Source organism: Astatotilapia calliptera, chromosome 9 (assembly GCF_964374335.1).
Source record: "Astatotilapia calliptera chromosome 9, fAstCal68.1, whole genome shotgun sequence".
Lineage (NCBI taxonomy): Eukaryota > Metazoa > Chordata > Actinopteri > Cichliformes > Cichlidae > Astatotilapia > Astatotilapia calliptera.
In genome coordinates this window covers 2,351,757-2,365,434 of record NC_137430.1, presented here as the reverse complement: position 1 = coordinate 2,365,434, position 13,678 = coordinate 2,351,757, and the positions used below count along the sequence as shown (strand labels likewise).

The window sequence follows — 13,678 nt, the reverse complement described above, 5'->3', positions numbered from 1 at the left end:
GAAACACTCAATGCATCATGGGAATCCCCCAATTCAATTCAATTCAATTTTATTTATATAGCGCCAAATCACAACATAAGTCACCTCAAGGCGCTTCATAGATACAGAGAAAAAAACCCAACAATCATATGACCCCCTATGAGCAGCACTTTGGCGACAGTGGGAAGGAAAAACTCCCTTTTAACAGGAAGAAACCTCCGGCAGAACCAGGCTCAGGGAGGGGCGGCCATCTGCTGCAACCGGTTGGGGTGAGAGAAGGAAGACAGGATAAAAGACATGCTGTGGAAGAGAGACAGAGGTTAATAACAGATATGATTCAATGCAGAGAGGTCTGTTAATACATAGTGAGTGAGAAAGGTGACTGGAAAGGAAAAACTCAATGCATCATGGGAATCCCCCGGCAGCCTATGTCTATTGCAGCATAGCTAAGGGAGGATCCAGGGTCACCTGGTCCAGCCCTAACTATATGCTTTAGCAAACAGGAAAATTTGAAGCCTAATCTTGAAAGTAGAGATAGTGTCTGTCTCCTGAATCCAAACTGGAAGCTGGTTCGACAGAAGAGGGGCCTGAAAACTGAAGGCTCTGCCTCCCATTCTACTTTTAAATACTCTAGGAACAACAAGTAGGCGTGCAGAGCGAGAGCGAAGTGCTCTAATAGGGTGATATGGTACTACAAGGTCATTGAGATAAGATGGGGCCTGATTATTTAAGACCTTGTATGTGAGGAGCAGGATTTTGAATTCAATTCTGGATTTAACAGGAAGCCAATGAAGGGAAGCCAAAACAGGAGAAATCTGCTCTCTCTTTCTAGTCCCTGTCAGGACTCTTGCTGCAGCATTTTGGATTAGCTGAAGGCTTTTCAGTGAGTTTTTTGGACATCCTGATAATAATGAATTACAGTAGTGCAGCCTGGAAGTAATAAATGCATGAACTAGTTTTTCAGCGTCACTCTGAGACAGGATATTTCTAATTTTAGAGATGTTGCGCAAATGGAAGAAAGCAGTCTTACATATTTGTTTGATATGTGCATTGAAGGACATGTCCTGGTCAAAAATGACTCCAAGGTTCCTCACAGTGTTACTGGAGGCCAAGGTAATGCCATCCAGAGTAAGGATCTGGTTAGATACCATATTTCTAAGCTTTTCAGGGCCGAGTACAATAACCTCAGTTTTATCTGAATTAAGAAGCAGAAAGTTAGCAGCCATCCAGGTCTTTATGTCTTTAAGACATTCCTGCAGTTTAACTCATTGGTGTGTGTTATCTGGCTTCATGGACAGATAGAGCTGGGTGTCATCTGCATAGCAGTGTAAATGTATGCTATGTCTTCTAATGATACTGCCTAAGGGAAGCATGTATAATGTAAAGAGAATTGGTCCTAGCACTGAACCCTGTGGAACTCCATAATTAACCTCAGTGTGTGAAGAGGACTCTCCATTTACATGCACAAACTGGAGTCTATTAGATAGATATGATACAAACCACTGCAGTGCAGTACCTGTAATACCTACAGCATGTTCTAATCGCTCTAATAGGATATTATGGTCAACAGTATCGAACGCTGCACTGAGGTCTAGCAGGACAAGCACAGAGATGAGTCTACTGTCAGAGGCCATAAGAAGATCATTTGTAACCTTCACTAAAGCTGTTTCTGTGCTGTGATGAACTCTGAAACCTGACTGAAACTCTTCAAATAAACCATTCCTCTGCAGATGATCTGTTAGCTGTTTGACAACTACTCTTTCAAGGATGTTTGATATAAAGGAAGGTTGGAGGATTGGCCTATAATTAGCTAAGACTGCTGGGTCTAGAGATGCTTTTTGAGTAAAGGTTTAACTACAGCCAGCTTGAAGGCCTGTGGTACATAGCTGATCATTAGAGATAGGTTGATCATATTTAAGATCGAAGAATTAATTAATGGCAGGACTTCTTTGAGCAGTTTTGTAGGAATGGGGTCTAAAAGACACGTTGATGGCTTGGAGGAAGTAATTATTGAAGTTAACTCAGAAAGATCAATTGGAGAAAAAGAGTCTAACTTAACATCAATGGTACTAAGAGTAGCTGTAGATAATATTACATCTGTGGGATGATTACTGGTCATTTTTTCTCTAATGATAAAAATTTTATTTGTGAAGAAGTTCATGAAGTCATTACTAGTTAACGTTAAAGGGATTGTTGGCTCAACAGAGCTCTGACTGTTTGTCAGCCTGGCTACAGAGCTGAAGAGAAACCTGGGGTTGTTCTTATTTTCTTCAATCAGTGATGAATAGTAAGATGTTCTGGCTTTGTGGAGGGCTTTCTTATAAAGCAGCAAACTATTTCTCCAGGCTAAATGATGATCCTCTAAATTTGTGACACGCCATTTCCTCTCCAGATTACGAGTCATCTGCTTTAGGGTACGTGTTTGAGAATTATACCACGGAGTCAAATACTTCTGATTAGAGACCTTAGTTTTCACAGGAGCTACAGTATCCAGAGTCGTACGTAGTGAGGAGGTGAAATTATTAACAAGATAATCGACCTCTGTTGGGGTAGCGTTCAGATAGCTGCTCTGCTCTATGTTGGTACAGGGCATTGAAGATGATAACAGTGGGTGGATTATATTCTTAAACTCAGTTACAGCGCTTTCAGAAAGACATCTACTGTGATAAAGTCTACTCTCCACTGCTGTGTAATCAATTATTGTAAATGTAAATGTTATCAGGAAATGATCAGACAGGAGAGGGTTTTCCCTGTGTTCCATGTTATGTCTCCCCTGTTGCTGTTAAGTTTGCATGTTTAGAATTCAGTCAGTGTGTTTCCTGTTTTACTTTGTAGGTCCATGCCTCATGTGAGTGTTTCTAGTTTTGCGTCTCTGTCTCGTCCAGCCTGATTGCTCCCCTTCTGTGTCTCATTCCCTCGTTATCCCTCTGTGTATTTAAGCCCTGTGTTTCTCTTTGTCAGTGTCGTAGTCTCCCTCATGGCTGCGTTTCCCTGTGTGTCAGTTTATCCATGCCCCAGTTTAGTTTTGTTATATTTTTGTGCCATTCTGCAATAAAGCAGCTTTTTGAGTTTTATTCCTGCGTGGTAAGTTTTGTGTTTGGGTCCTTCTCCTGCCTGTACACAGCCGAAACATGACACTCAGATTAATTCACTGCGTGTCGTGCCCAGGGCTGGACTGGGACAAAACATCGGCCCGGGCATTTTGACTAGAGACCGGCCCCCCAGGTATTAAAGCCATAAAGCCTTTGAATGAAAACAAACGCTGTGGTGACAGTGATGTACAGTCTTGTTGGTATATGTATGATTTCTATATATATTACATCAGATAAAAACTTTGGTTGTAAGATTCAGATAATTATTTATTAAAACCTAGACATTTTAAATGAGAATAAGAAAGTATGTCTTTGTGCCCCCCCTCTCCCTGTTAATGCCCTACCTGGCCCCCTGGCTAAACTTTGCTAGACCCGCCCCTGCACAGTTACCAGCTGTCAGCTACTTAGAAAAGGATCCTGGTGTTATTTGTCTCTCAGAAACAGTTCATAACTTCCCTTCAACTCATTCATGTCACCTAAAAGGTAAACCTGTTTCTCCATCACCTGTTCAGCTCTGATGATTCAGTAAGGACATCTCCTGGTTTCATCTTCATGTTTCCCTCTCACCACATATCCAAACCAACATCATGACCAGCAGCTTTACAGCTGTGGCTCCAGCAAACATCAGCTGATACTAGAAATTAATATTAAATAAATTCTAACAACAGCTGATCAAGCTTAAACGTGCTGCTGTTGTTTAGCGCGACCTGCACTGTTTTCCTCTTTCTGGCGCAAAGTGGGCGATAAACAAACAAGAGAGACGATCAGCTGATCACTGATCAGTTTCATGATTGAAGAAGAAACTGGAGAGGGAGGGAGAGAGAATGAGAGGAGAAGCAGCTGACAGCATAACGACAGAATAACTCCAGCTTTGTGTCTTTTTCCATTGTAGCTGAAGTCCGAGACAAACTATGTTCCTTTTCAGCTCAATACGAAATGCGTAATATTTTCTCTGAACGCGGGACGATTCCGCTTTTTACGGGACGGTTGGCAACTCTACGAACTACCCAATCAATCAACTACCCAATATTGAATCAATGTTGAACGCTGACATTGATTCGACGCCAAATTTTCAAACACTGTTAATGTTGAAACAGTGTCAGATTCTGATATTGAATCACTGCACCCTTGGTTACTATTGCAACAACAATAACGTCATGATTAAAAATCAGTACTTAACAGGTATTTGTATCAATACTAAACGGCTGCAAATTACAATCAATACTTAAACCTGCAAAAAAGACATGTGTATGATCCACAAATAGGAAACCATTATATGCTGATGTCCATAATAATATCCATATAATATGAAGCATCTGGCATTATGTAATAATAAAAAAAATGACAGACATCTCTGTATCAATAACAAAGTAATTTATTATATTTAAAAAAGCTTCTTTGTTACATGTATTGGTTACAGGACACTTTTTTTTTAAGCTTACTCTGGGATCGAGCTGGATATCAGGCATTCTGCACCCCCCCCAACCTGCTGAGTCAGGTCATCTAGGACACAAACAAACAAAAAGAAGAAGAACAATAGGCCAAGTTAGATCTTAAATATGAATAACCTCTTGTCAATTGTCTTCAGCAGGGAGAAAGCATCTAAACTACTAGGCTGATTAATATGAAAGTCACAAGGCAGAAATCAGCAAACTGCTGCCTCACTTTGATTCTCAAAGAGCCATTAGCTGAAAGGCTCAAAGCCTAATTTTCTAGAGATCAAATGAATAAACCAAACTATTTGCAGTGAAATGCATTTCTATTCCTATTTATTGGATCTTCCAACGATAGCCTGCTGTTGTATATTCAAGCAGAACATACAGGAGAAGGCCATTTTTATGCAGTTTAACCGAATTTGATAATCTCTAAAGTTCTGGGTTACAAATTTCCCAGAACCTTTAAGAACTTACCATTGCTTTATTCACCTTCGGTCATTGCAGTTCATCTCATCTATGTTAAAAGGCTAATCCAGAGGCAATACCCCAGCATCAACAGGTTCAGTGCTGCAGGATTAACCAAAGGCTCTGAACTCTTCACGGAGGGTCCCGACTTCTCTGATCAGCTCTGTTATCATGATTATACGTTTTTGGAAGGCTGAATCTGTTCAAAAGAACAATAACACAAAGAATACTGGCTTGTGATAAACTGGATAAGCATTGTGATGAGAAAAAAAACTATATCCATAAGTGATGGCTTCACATTTTGCATTCAGGTTTAAGTAGTTCAATCTGTTAAAACTGTTTACAATTTAGCCTTTTAACATACAAATGAAATCCTATATAAAATCTCAAAGTAGAATATTTTAGAATTTGCCTCAGACTCTCTGGAATCTAAAAAAGCTAAATATGATATTTAATAGCATAAATTAGTGTTTTGAAGTTAAGATTACAATGAAATTGTGATGCAGCTCATTGTTTCAAAGCATACCGTCGTTAGAGAAGGCACTGAACGCAGACTACAGGGAGTGCAGAATTATTAGGCAAATGAGTGTTTTGTCCACATCATCCTCTTCATGCATGTTGTCTTACTCCAAGCTGTATAGGCTCGAAAGCTTACTACCAATTAAGCATATTAGGTGATGTGCATCTCTGTAATGAGAAGGGGTGTGGTCTAATGACATCAACACCATATATCAGGTGTGCATAATTATTAGGCAACGTCCTTTCCTTTGGCAAAATGGGTCAAAAGAAGGACTTGACAGGCTCAGAAAAGTCAAAAATAGTGAGATATCTTGCAGAGGGATGCAGCAGTCTCAAAATTGCAAAGCTTCTGAAGCGTGATCATCGAACAATCAAGCGTTTCATTCAAAATAGTCAACAGGGTCGCAAGAAGCGTGTGGAAAAACCAAGGCGCAAAATAACTGCCCATGAACTGAGAAAAGTCAAGCGTGCAGCTGCCAAGATGCCACTTGCCACCAGTTTGGCCATATTTCAGAGCTGCAACATCACTGGAGTGCCCAAAAGCACAAGGTGTGCAATACTCAGAGACATGGCCAAGGTAAGAAAGGCTGAAAGACGACCACCACTGAACAAGACACACAAGCTGAAACGTCAAGACTGGGCCAAGAAATATCTCAAGACTGGTTTTTCTAAGGTTTTATGGACTGATGAAATGAGAGTGAGTCTTGATGGGCCAGATGGATGGGCCCGTGGCTGGATTGGTAAAGGGCAGAGAGCTCCAGTCCCACTCAGACGCCAGCAAGGTGGAGGTGGAGTACTGGTTTGGGCTGGTATCATCAAAGATGAGCTTGTGGGGCCTTTTCGGGTTGAGGATGGAGTCAAGCTCAACTCCCAGTCCTACTGCCAGTTTCTGGAAGACACCTTTTTCAAGCAGTGGTACAGGAAGAAGTCTGCATCCTTCAAGAAAAACATGATTTTCATGCAGGACAATGCTGCATCACACGCGTCCAAGTACTCCACAGCGTGGCTGCAAGAAAGGGTATAAAAGAAGAAAAACTAATGACATGGCCTCCTTGTTCACCTGATCTGAACCCCATTGAGAACCTGTGGTCCATCATCAAATGTGAGATTTACAAGGAGGGAAAACAGTACACCTCTCTGAACAGTGTCTGGGAGGCTGTGGTTGCTGCTGCACGCAATGTTGATGGTGAACAGATCAAAACACTGACAGAATCCATGGATGGCAGGCTTTTGAGTGTCCTTGCAAAGAAAGGTGGCTATATTGGTCGCTGATTTGTTTTTGTTTTGTTTTTGAATGTCAGAAATGTATATTTGTGAATGTGGAGATGTTATATTGGTTTCACTGGTAAAAATAAATCATTGAAATGGGTATATATGTTTTTTGTTAAGTTGCCTAATAATTCTGCACAGTAATAGTCACCTGCACACAGATATCCCCCTAAAATAGCTAAAACTAAAAACAAACTAAAAACTACTTCCAAGAACATTCAGCTTTGATATTAATGAGTTTTTTGGGTTCATTGAGAACATGCTTGTTGTTCAATAATAAAATTATTCCTCAAAAATACAACTTGCCTGATAATTCTGTACTCCCTGTATTTGCTGGGGAGGTTGCATAGCTGTGTAGGTTGGCGAAAGGAGCCGGTAGCTGGCCAAGGCATCAGGATGTTTACTAGTAGTGGGTTGGGGGGCAGACTGCAGAGTGGTGGAGGCTGTTTAGAAAAAAAACATAAAATTAAAGATTACATACAACTCGTCTACAAAGGTTCCTGTTCTCACACACACATATATACACACACACTAAACATTACATTATTACGTGGTACTTTCACACATGGTGCCTGGGGAAACCTTTTATTGTGGAGGTTGCTCATCATCAGAGTCTGTAACTGACTCTGATGATGAGCAACCTCCACAATAAAAGGTTTGAAAGGTCTGAAAGAAAACAAAACAAAACATTAGTATTGAACTGCATTGTGTTTTTTGCTTATTTTGCCTTAAGTTATAGTAAAATTTACAACATCACACAAAAATGGTTAAAAACTAACAATAATTTGAAGACACTGATCTGAATTGAGGATATGAAAAAAAAAGCACAATGTCAATAAAAAGAGGAAAAACATGATATTCTACATAAGTTCCAGGTAGGGTATGACATGAAAATGTTTTCTTTGTTCAGCGTTGGTATTTATGCTTTGAAATTTATGTGAAATTTATGCTTTCCTCCTTCTGTTTAAGTCAGCTTTGGTAATATCATACATACGTCAACCTTCAAATAACGAATAACTAAAAATAAACATCAGTTCAATGTCTCCTTGCTATCTGGGTAACCTTATGAATAAAATAAAGTTCACTATCAGTAACATCATAGCACCACCCAGCTGTATAGAAACTCCGTCATGCTAGCTAGTACGGAGTACGTGTTATTGTAACTGACTGTAAAAAGTCAGCACAACGAAAATAAACTCCACCTAAACTTGGTTTATATCTGACCCAGATAGACTGCAGGTCATAACTTCTTACCTGAAGTTCAGTTCACCTGACACTCGGACCTCGGGTGTCTCCTCCTCCTGCCTCCCCCTCCTGCCTCCCCTTCCCTCATCCACCTGCTGGCCTCTGTGGAAGCTCCGCCATAGCCACCACCAAACAACTGACTTATTTTTACACATCTGCCAACGTCTGGCCAATCCATCACCTTTCATTGTTTATACTGTTAGTAAAAAAAAAAAAAAAAAAATCATCGGCCCATAAAAACGAAAAATCACCATCGGCCCACCAGGCAAATGCCCAGCTATGGGCTTGCCATCACTGCCATCAGTTAACCCTTCGTGTGCCAGCTGTGGCACGTGTGCCCAGGGTTGCTGACCCCTGAGTTACACTATGAAGCAAGGCAAGTCTGAGGGGGTCCAACCCTGTACTAATGAAGTGGTAGAGAGTACAGAGGGCCTGGTGGCGCCAGTGTCCGGCAGCCTCGCCTCTGTCAATGCGCCCCAGGGTGGCTGCCATCACCAGTGTGTGAATGTGTGTGTGAATGGGTGGATGACTGGTTGTGTTTGGGGTCCTTAGGGACTAGTAAAGCGCTATACAAATACAGGCCATTTACCATTTACATATCTGTACATAGCATTTTATGTTTGGGGGGCTATGTGGGGCTGCATGGCATCAACGCATTAGCGTGGTTAGCTCGTTAGCGCCGTGCAGCCCCTTGCACAGGGTGATCTGCGGTAATTGGCTAATGGAGATTTGCCGCGTTAATGCGATTATGTTCCATTCTTCATTTTGAGCAAATATTTACCTACAGACAACTTTAAAAGTAAAGAATCTGATTTAGTATTCTTTTTATTAAGTTTGTTTTCAAATACTGACAGAAATATAAACTTTTTTGTTCTGTAGTTTCTTTGTTGTAAATAAATCTCATGGAAAGCCTGTTTATTTCCCCTTAATGGTGCTACATCTGTCAGAAAAAATGCATTTGCATGTCCCACCGGGAGGAGGCCCCGGGGCAGACCCAGGACACGCTGGAGAGATTATATCTCTCGGCTGGCCTGGGAACGCCTTGGTATTCCCCCGGACAAGCTGGAGGAGGTGGCTGGGGAGAGGGAGGTCTGGACCTCTTTGCTTAGGCTGCTACCCCCGCGACCCGACCTCGGATAAGCGGATGAAGATGGATGGATGGATGGATGGTTTTAAATAAATTATGTTGTTTGTGCCCATGAAAAACTTGCCAAATCTTCTGTGGCAATGCCAAACACCTGATACTGCTATTGACTCGTTTTGAGTTTCTCCTAGCCAACTTGCCATAAATCCTGATTGAAGAATAGGATGCCACGTGAGTGTTTCTTCCACATACTACTCAGGCTTTTGTTTGTTAAATGGATAGATTGTTAAATTGCCAGTATGACTTGTTTCTTCAGACTTCAATCAGCTAATCCAATAAACAACATCAAACAAGAGTCAGTAACAGAATAAGCTGTTTGGCATTGGCAGATTTGGCAAGTTTTTCATGGGTGCAGCACACATACTCAACCACCCACTAAGAGGAAATATACAGGCTTTCCCACAAGTATGCTTTACTGTGAAAAAAAAGTTCTTACAAGAAAGAAATGATCAACCAAATACAAACTTCCGTACTTTTTGTTCCATGTTTAGCTGCATTTTGGGATAATATAGAATGGAGTGAAGCCAGTGATGTTACAAGACATTTCTGATGATTTAATGCTTGCTTCTCTCTGTCCTTGTATGTCTCTTTCCCTGCAGATGTATGTGACGTATACCGTGCAGGCAAAAGGCACTCGTCTGGCTAAGCCAGTGTTGTCTCTCGGGCTAATGTGTCTGGCCTTCCTCACTGGTTTGAACCGTGTGGCTGAATACCGCAACCACTGGTCAGATGTCATCGCTGGCTTTATCATTGGCACTGCCATTGCCACTTTCCTGGTGAGACTCATACCCAAAGCTCATGTGTACTGTAAACTGATTGAAATAACTGATTTAAGAAAGTTTTTTATTACTCCTCAGCCATAAAAGGCTGATTGGAGTTTGTGAATGCAATAAAAATAAATAACTAGTCTGTCAAATGGAATAAAGTCTGTTCCTTCAAATATATTTAATTCCTTTACAACTCCAATCTGGAAAGTTAAACATATTAGTGTTTGTAGTATATCAGGGTTGTTTCAAATGGGTGTACATTTGTGTGGGATTAATGGAGACTCCGTCATTTTTAGAAACTTCCACCATGCTGTCAGAAAGGAGCTGATATATAACAAATTTCCCACATGTGGGACTTATAAAGGTTTATCTTACCTTAGGTTTCTCTTACATTGATGCTTTTAAAGCATACATGTTGTTTGATGCTTGAGCTAATGAATGGTAGGTCAGAAAGCCCACACACATGGACCAGTACCTCCTCTTTGACTCCCACCACCCTCTGGAACACTACCTTTCAGTAATCAGGACCCTACACCACCGGGCAGAACATGTTCCCTCTAAGCCTGAAGGGAAGAAGAAGAAGGAATGTAAAGGAAACTCTTAAAACATGCGGTTATCCTAACTGGGCTTTTATCAAGTCAGCAAAGAGGCACAGAAAAGAAGATCAGACACCAGTGAGGGAGGATAAGAAAGACAAACGCAACAACATTGTCATCCCCTATGTAGCCGGTGTATCAGAAAAAAGGAGAGTTTTCTCCAAGCACGAGGTACTCCGAGGTACATCAGACCCAGCAACACACTCAGACACAAACTGGTTCATCCCAAAGACAAAACTCCTAAACACAAACTTAACAACATAGTATATGCTGTGCAGTGCACTGAGGAATGCTCAGACCTCTACATTGGAGAGACCAAACAGCCACTTCACAAGCGCATGGCACAACATAGAAGAGCCATCTCCACGGGTAGACTCGGCAGTCCATCTGCATCTAAAGGTCAAAGGACACTCTTTCGAGGATGCCAATGTTCACATTTTGGACAGAGAGGACAGATGGTTTGAAAGAGGAGTGAAAGAAGCATCTATGTCCACTGTGAGCGACCATCTTTGAACAGAGGCGGTGGTTTACGACACCAACTGTCTGCCATCATTGGCATCGTTGGGGAATAAGTGTGGAGAACAGCCAAACACAAGATCACCCTGGAGGAAAACTCCCCTCCAGCAATCCTGCCCCCTGGAAAATGGTTCAGGTCCTGGGGACACACCGCCACAGAACAGGGGTAATACCTGAGGCTCAGTGGAGACAGCAACCTGGGATGCAGGACTCTCTGAAGCAGGGAATGGAACTAGCATAGGCATGGTGGACCATTACTTTTCTTAAAAGATGCACAGAAAAGAAGACCAGACACCAACTGGGGAGGATCAGAAAGACGAACGCAACAACTATATATTTTGTTGGTACTGTGTGTATGTGCCACATTGGCCATAGAACCATACTAATTTAAAGATGTGTTATATTTGCGCTTGTAGGTGGTGTGTGTGGTCCATAACTTCAAAGGGAAGTTACTACTGAGCGAGGAGTCACTAGTGGAGCAGCGGCCCAATATAGCCATGTTAAACATTGGCCAAGGGGAGAGTCCGCTGGAGAAGTACATCACCTCACAGGTTGGTACTGCCCAACAGAGCACACTGCTAAAATACTTCATCACAATTTCACACTTTAAGAAATTGAAGCTAGTTGTTTAAAAAAAGAAATAAGTTTATAAATCAATGGACAGGAATAAATGTTGGTGTCTTAGTTAAAGACTTGTGTGATCAAGAAATATTACCTCCGAAGTCAAACATCAGCCTCAAATGGGGAAAGGAGAAGTTTAATATGCTAAGGTAACCTTAAGAGTTGTAAAAACTGTCAAGACACAATGTTGGATTATACAAACGCTATAAAAATCTAAAGAGTTAGGCTGTGTGACTTTTAAAGATACCACTTAGATAAAGTCAGGAACTTAAATACAATCATATATGACACCCTGGGTAAATGCTGAACATCAAATCAAGCATGTGTGTTAGATTTTAAATACAGTGATAATGGGACTAGTGTCTTCAACCATCATTGGTAGAACGTTGGAATGTGTGCAAAAGCTGATGCATTTAAATCCACTGTATCTGATGTATGTATTAGTGTAGAAAACATATTTGACTCAGTCTGCATACCAAGCAAAAATACAAGTCATGTGGAGCATGATTCCAATGTTAGGACACTTTGATCTAACTTCTACTACAGTGTTCTGGATCGTACAGTGCCGTGAAAAGTCCCGTAGCTGATCACACATGTTTCAGATCACCAAAGAAATGTATAATATTATACAAAGATAACACAGGTAAATGCAAAAAGCAGTTTGTACAACTGGCCTATATGAAAAAGCACCCCCCCCCCCCCCCCTAAAATTAATAACTGGTTGTGTCACTGATGCATATCAAGCAATTTTCACTTTTTCAAGTAGAGTCTCATAGGCTTGCATACCTGAGCTTCTTTCCATGAATAAATCAATCATCATTTAAAAACATTTTGTATTTACAAAATGTATTTGCATTAAAATAATGCAAACAACATTCTGGCAGCAATGTTTCATCCTATATTGATCTGCCATTTCCATAAGAAATAAATTAATGAAGGAGACAGAATCTAAAAATCTCCACTGAAACTCAGACTGTTGATTTGGTACATCTGGTCTGCTTAATAAGAGTTAAATGTGACATGAGAGGAGTCATCTACAATCACTCTGCAGAGTAAATGCATCAAAGTATCAAATGAAAAACATGTTATACTGCTAACAGTCAGCACACTGTAGTGCAACAGGTCACAGTCACCGATTGGGTGAATTCTGTGTGTGGGTTCGTGGTGCATCAGGCTGCACCAACTGACAGTAAATTTTAATCAGGATGACACAGCTCAAGTGGAAACTATTCCATGAAGTGTGTTACGGGAGCCATCAGAGGCTCTACAGGTTCCTCTTCCCTCTCCACAGTATGGACAACCTTGTGTCACCCCCACATGCAGCACATATACCATATTTCCCTGTCTGTCGTCCACACACCTCCATACATTGTCCCATCAACTTATTAAACCCTGGCCAATCTATTCCCAGAAACAGGGCAAGCGTTTGGGAGCTAGCAGCAGCCTCAATTCTGTGCTTTCTGCCCTTGTACTTCATTTCCACTGGTACTACAGGATATCAGTGAACATCCCCAATGTACACACTTAATATCCACCTACAAATGCCCCTACCAAAGACCCTCTGGGAACCAGGTTCTGTTGACTCAGGGATTGCCTTTACCACCTTGTATTCTTTCTTGAACGCTGGATATCTCTCCTGGATCAAGGGAAGATATCTGAGACCTGGAGACCTGCACCACCTGGCCATCCTGCATGAGCGGGCACTTATTTCCCTTCTACAGCCACACCACTAATCATACCTCACTGCCATGATGCCCATGTTGAAAATCCTGATTAACCATACATAAATGAGTAAAGTTGCGACATTACATAATACATAAAAGTTATTTCATGTAATGATTTTTGAAAACTATTTGCATCATCTCCGTTTATTGTTAACATGCGTACATCAGCAAATGCTAGCTGTATCAAGGGAACCACCAGGACTCCATCACATGACAGTTCAGAAAGTTTATTGAAGTGAGGATTGAAGCCCAACCCAAAGCATAAGAACTTAGTGATGTTTCCACGGGGCACATTTTTCCAAGGG

General features: G+C 41.2%; 1 protein-coding gene across 2 annotated transcripts in view; it reads left to right on the top strand.

The window, feature by feature from the left end:
* plppr5b (phospholipid phosphatase related 5b) overlaps window positions 1-13,678 on the top strand; it is a 109,510-nt gene that overhangs the window by 69,968 nt on the left and 25,864 nt on the right. For both annotated transcript variants that reach the window (XM_026179129.2, XM_026179130.2), the window contains exons 4-5: window positions 9,749-9,925; window positions 11,445-11,579. In XM_026179129.2, coding sequence (XP_026034914.1) covers window positions 9,749-9,925; window positions 11,445-11,579 — 312 coding nt within the window. The remainder of the gene's footprint in view (window positions 1-9,748; window positions 9,926-11,444; window positions 11,580-13,678) is intronic.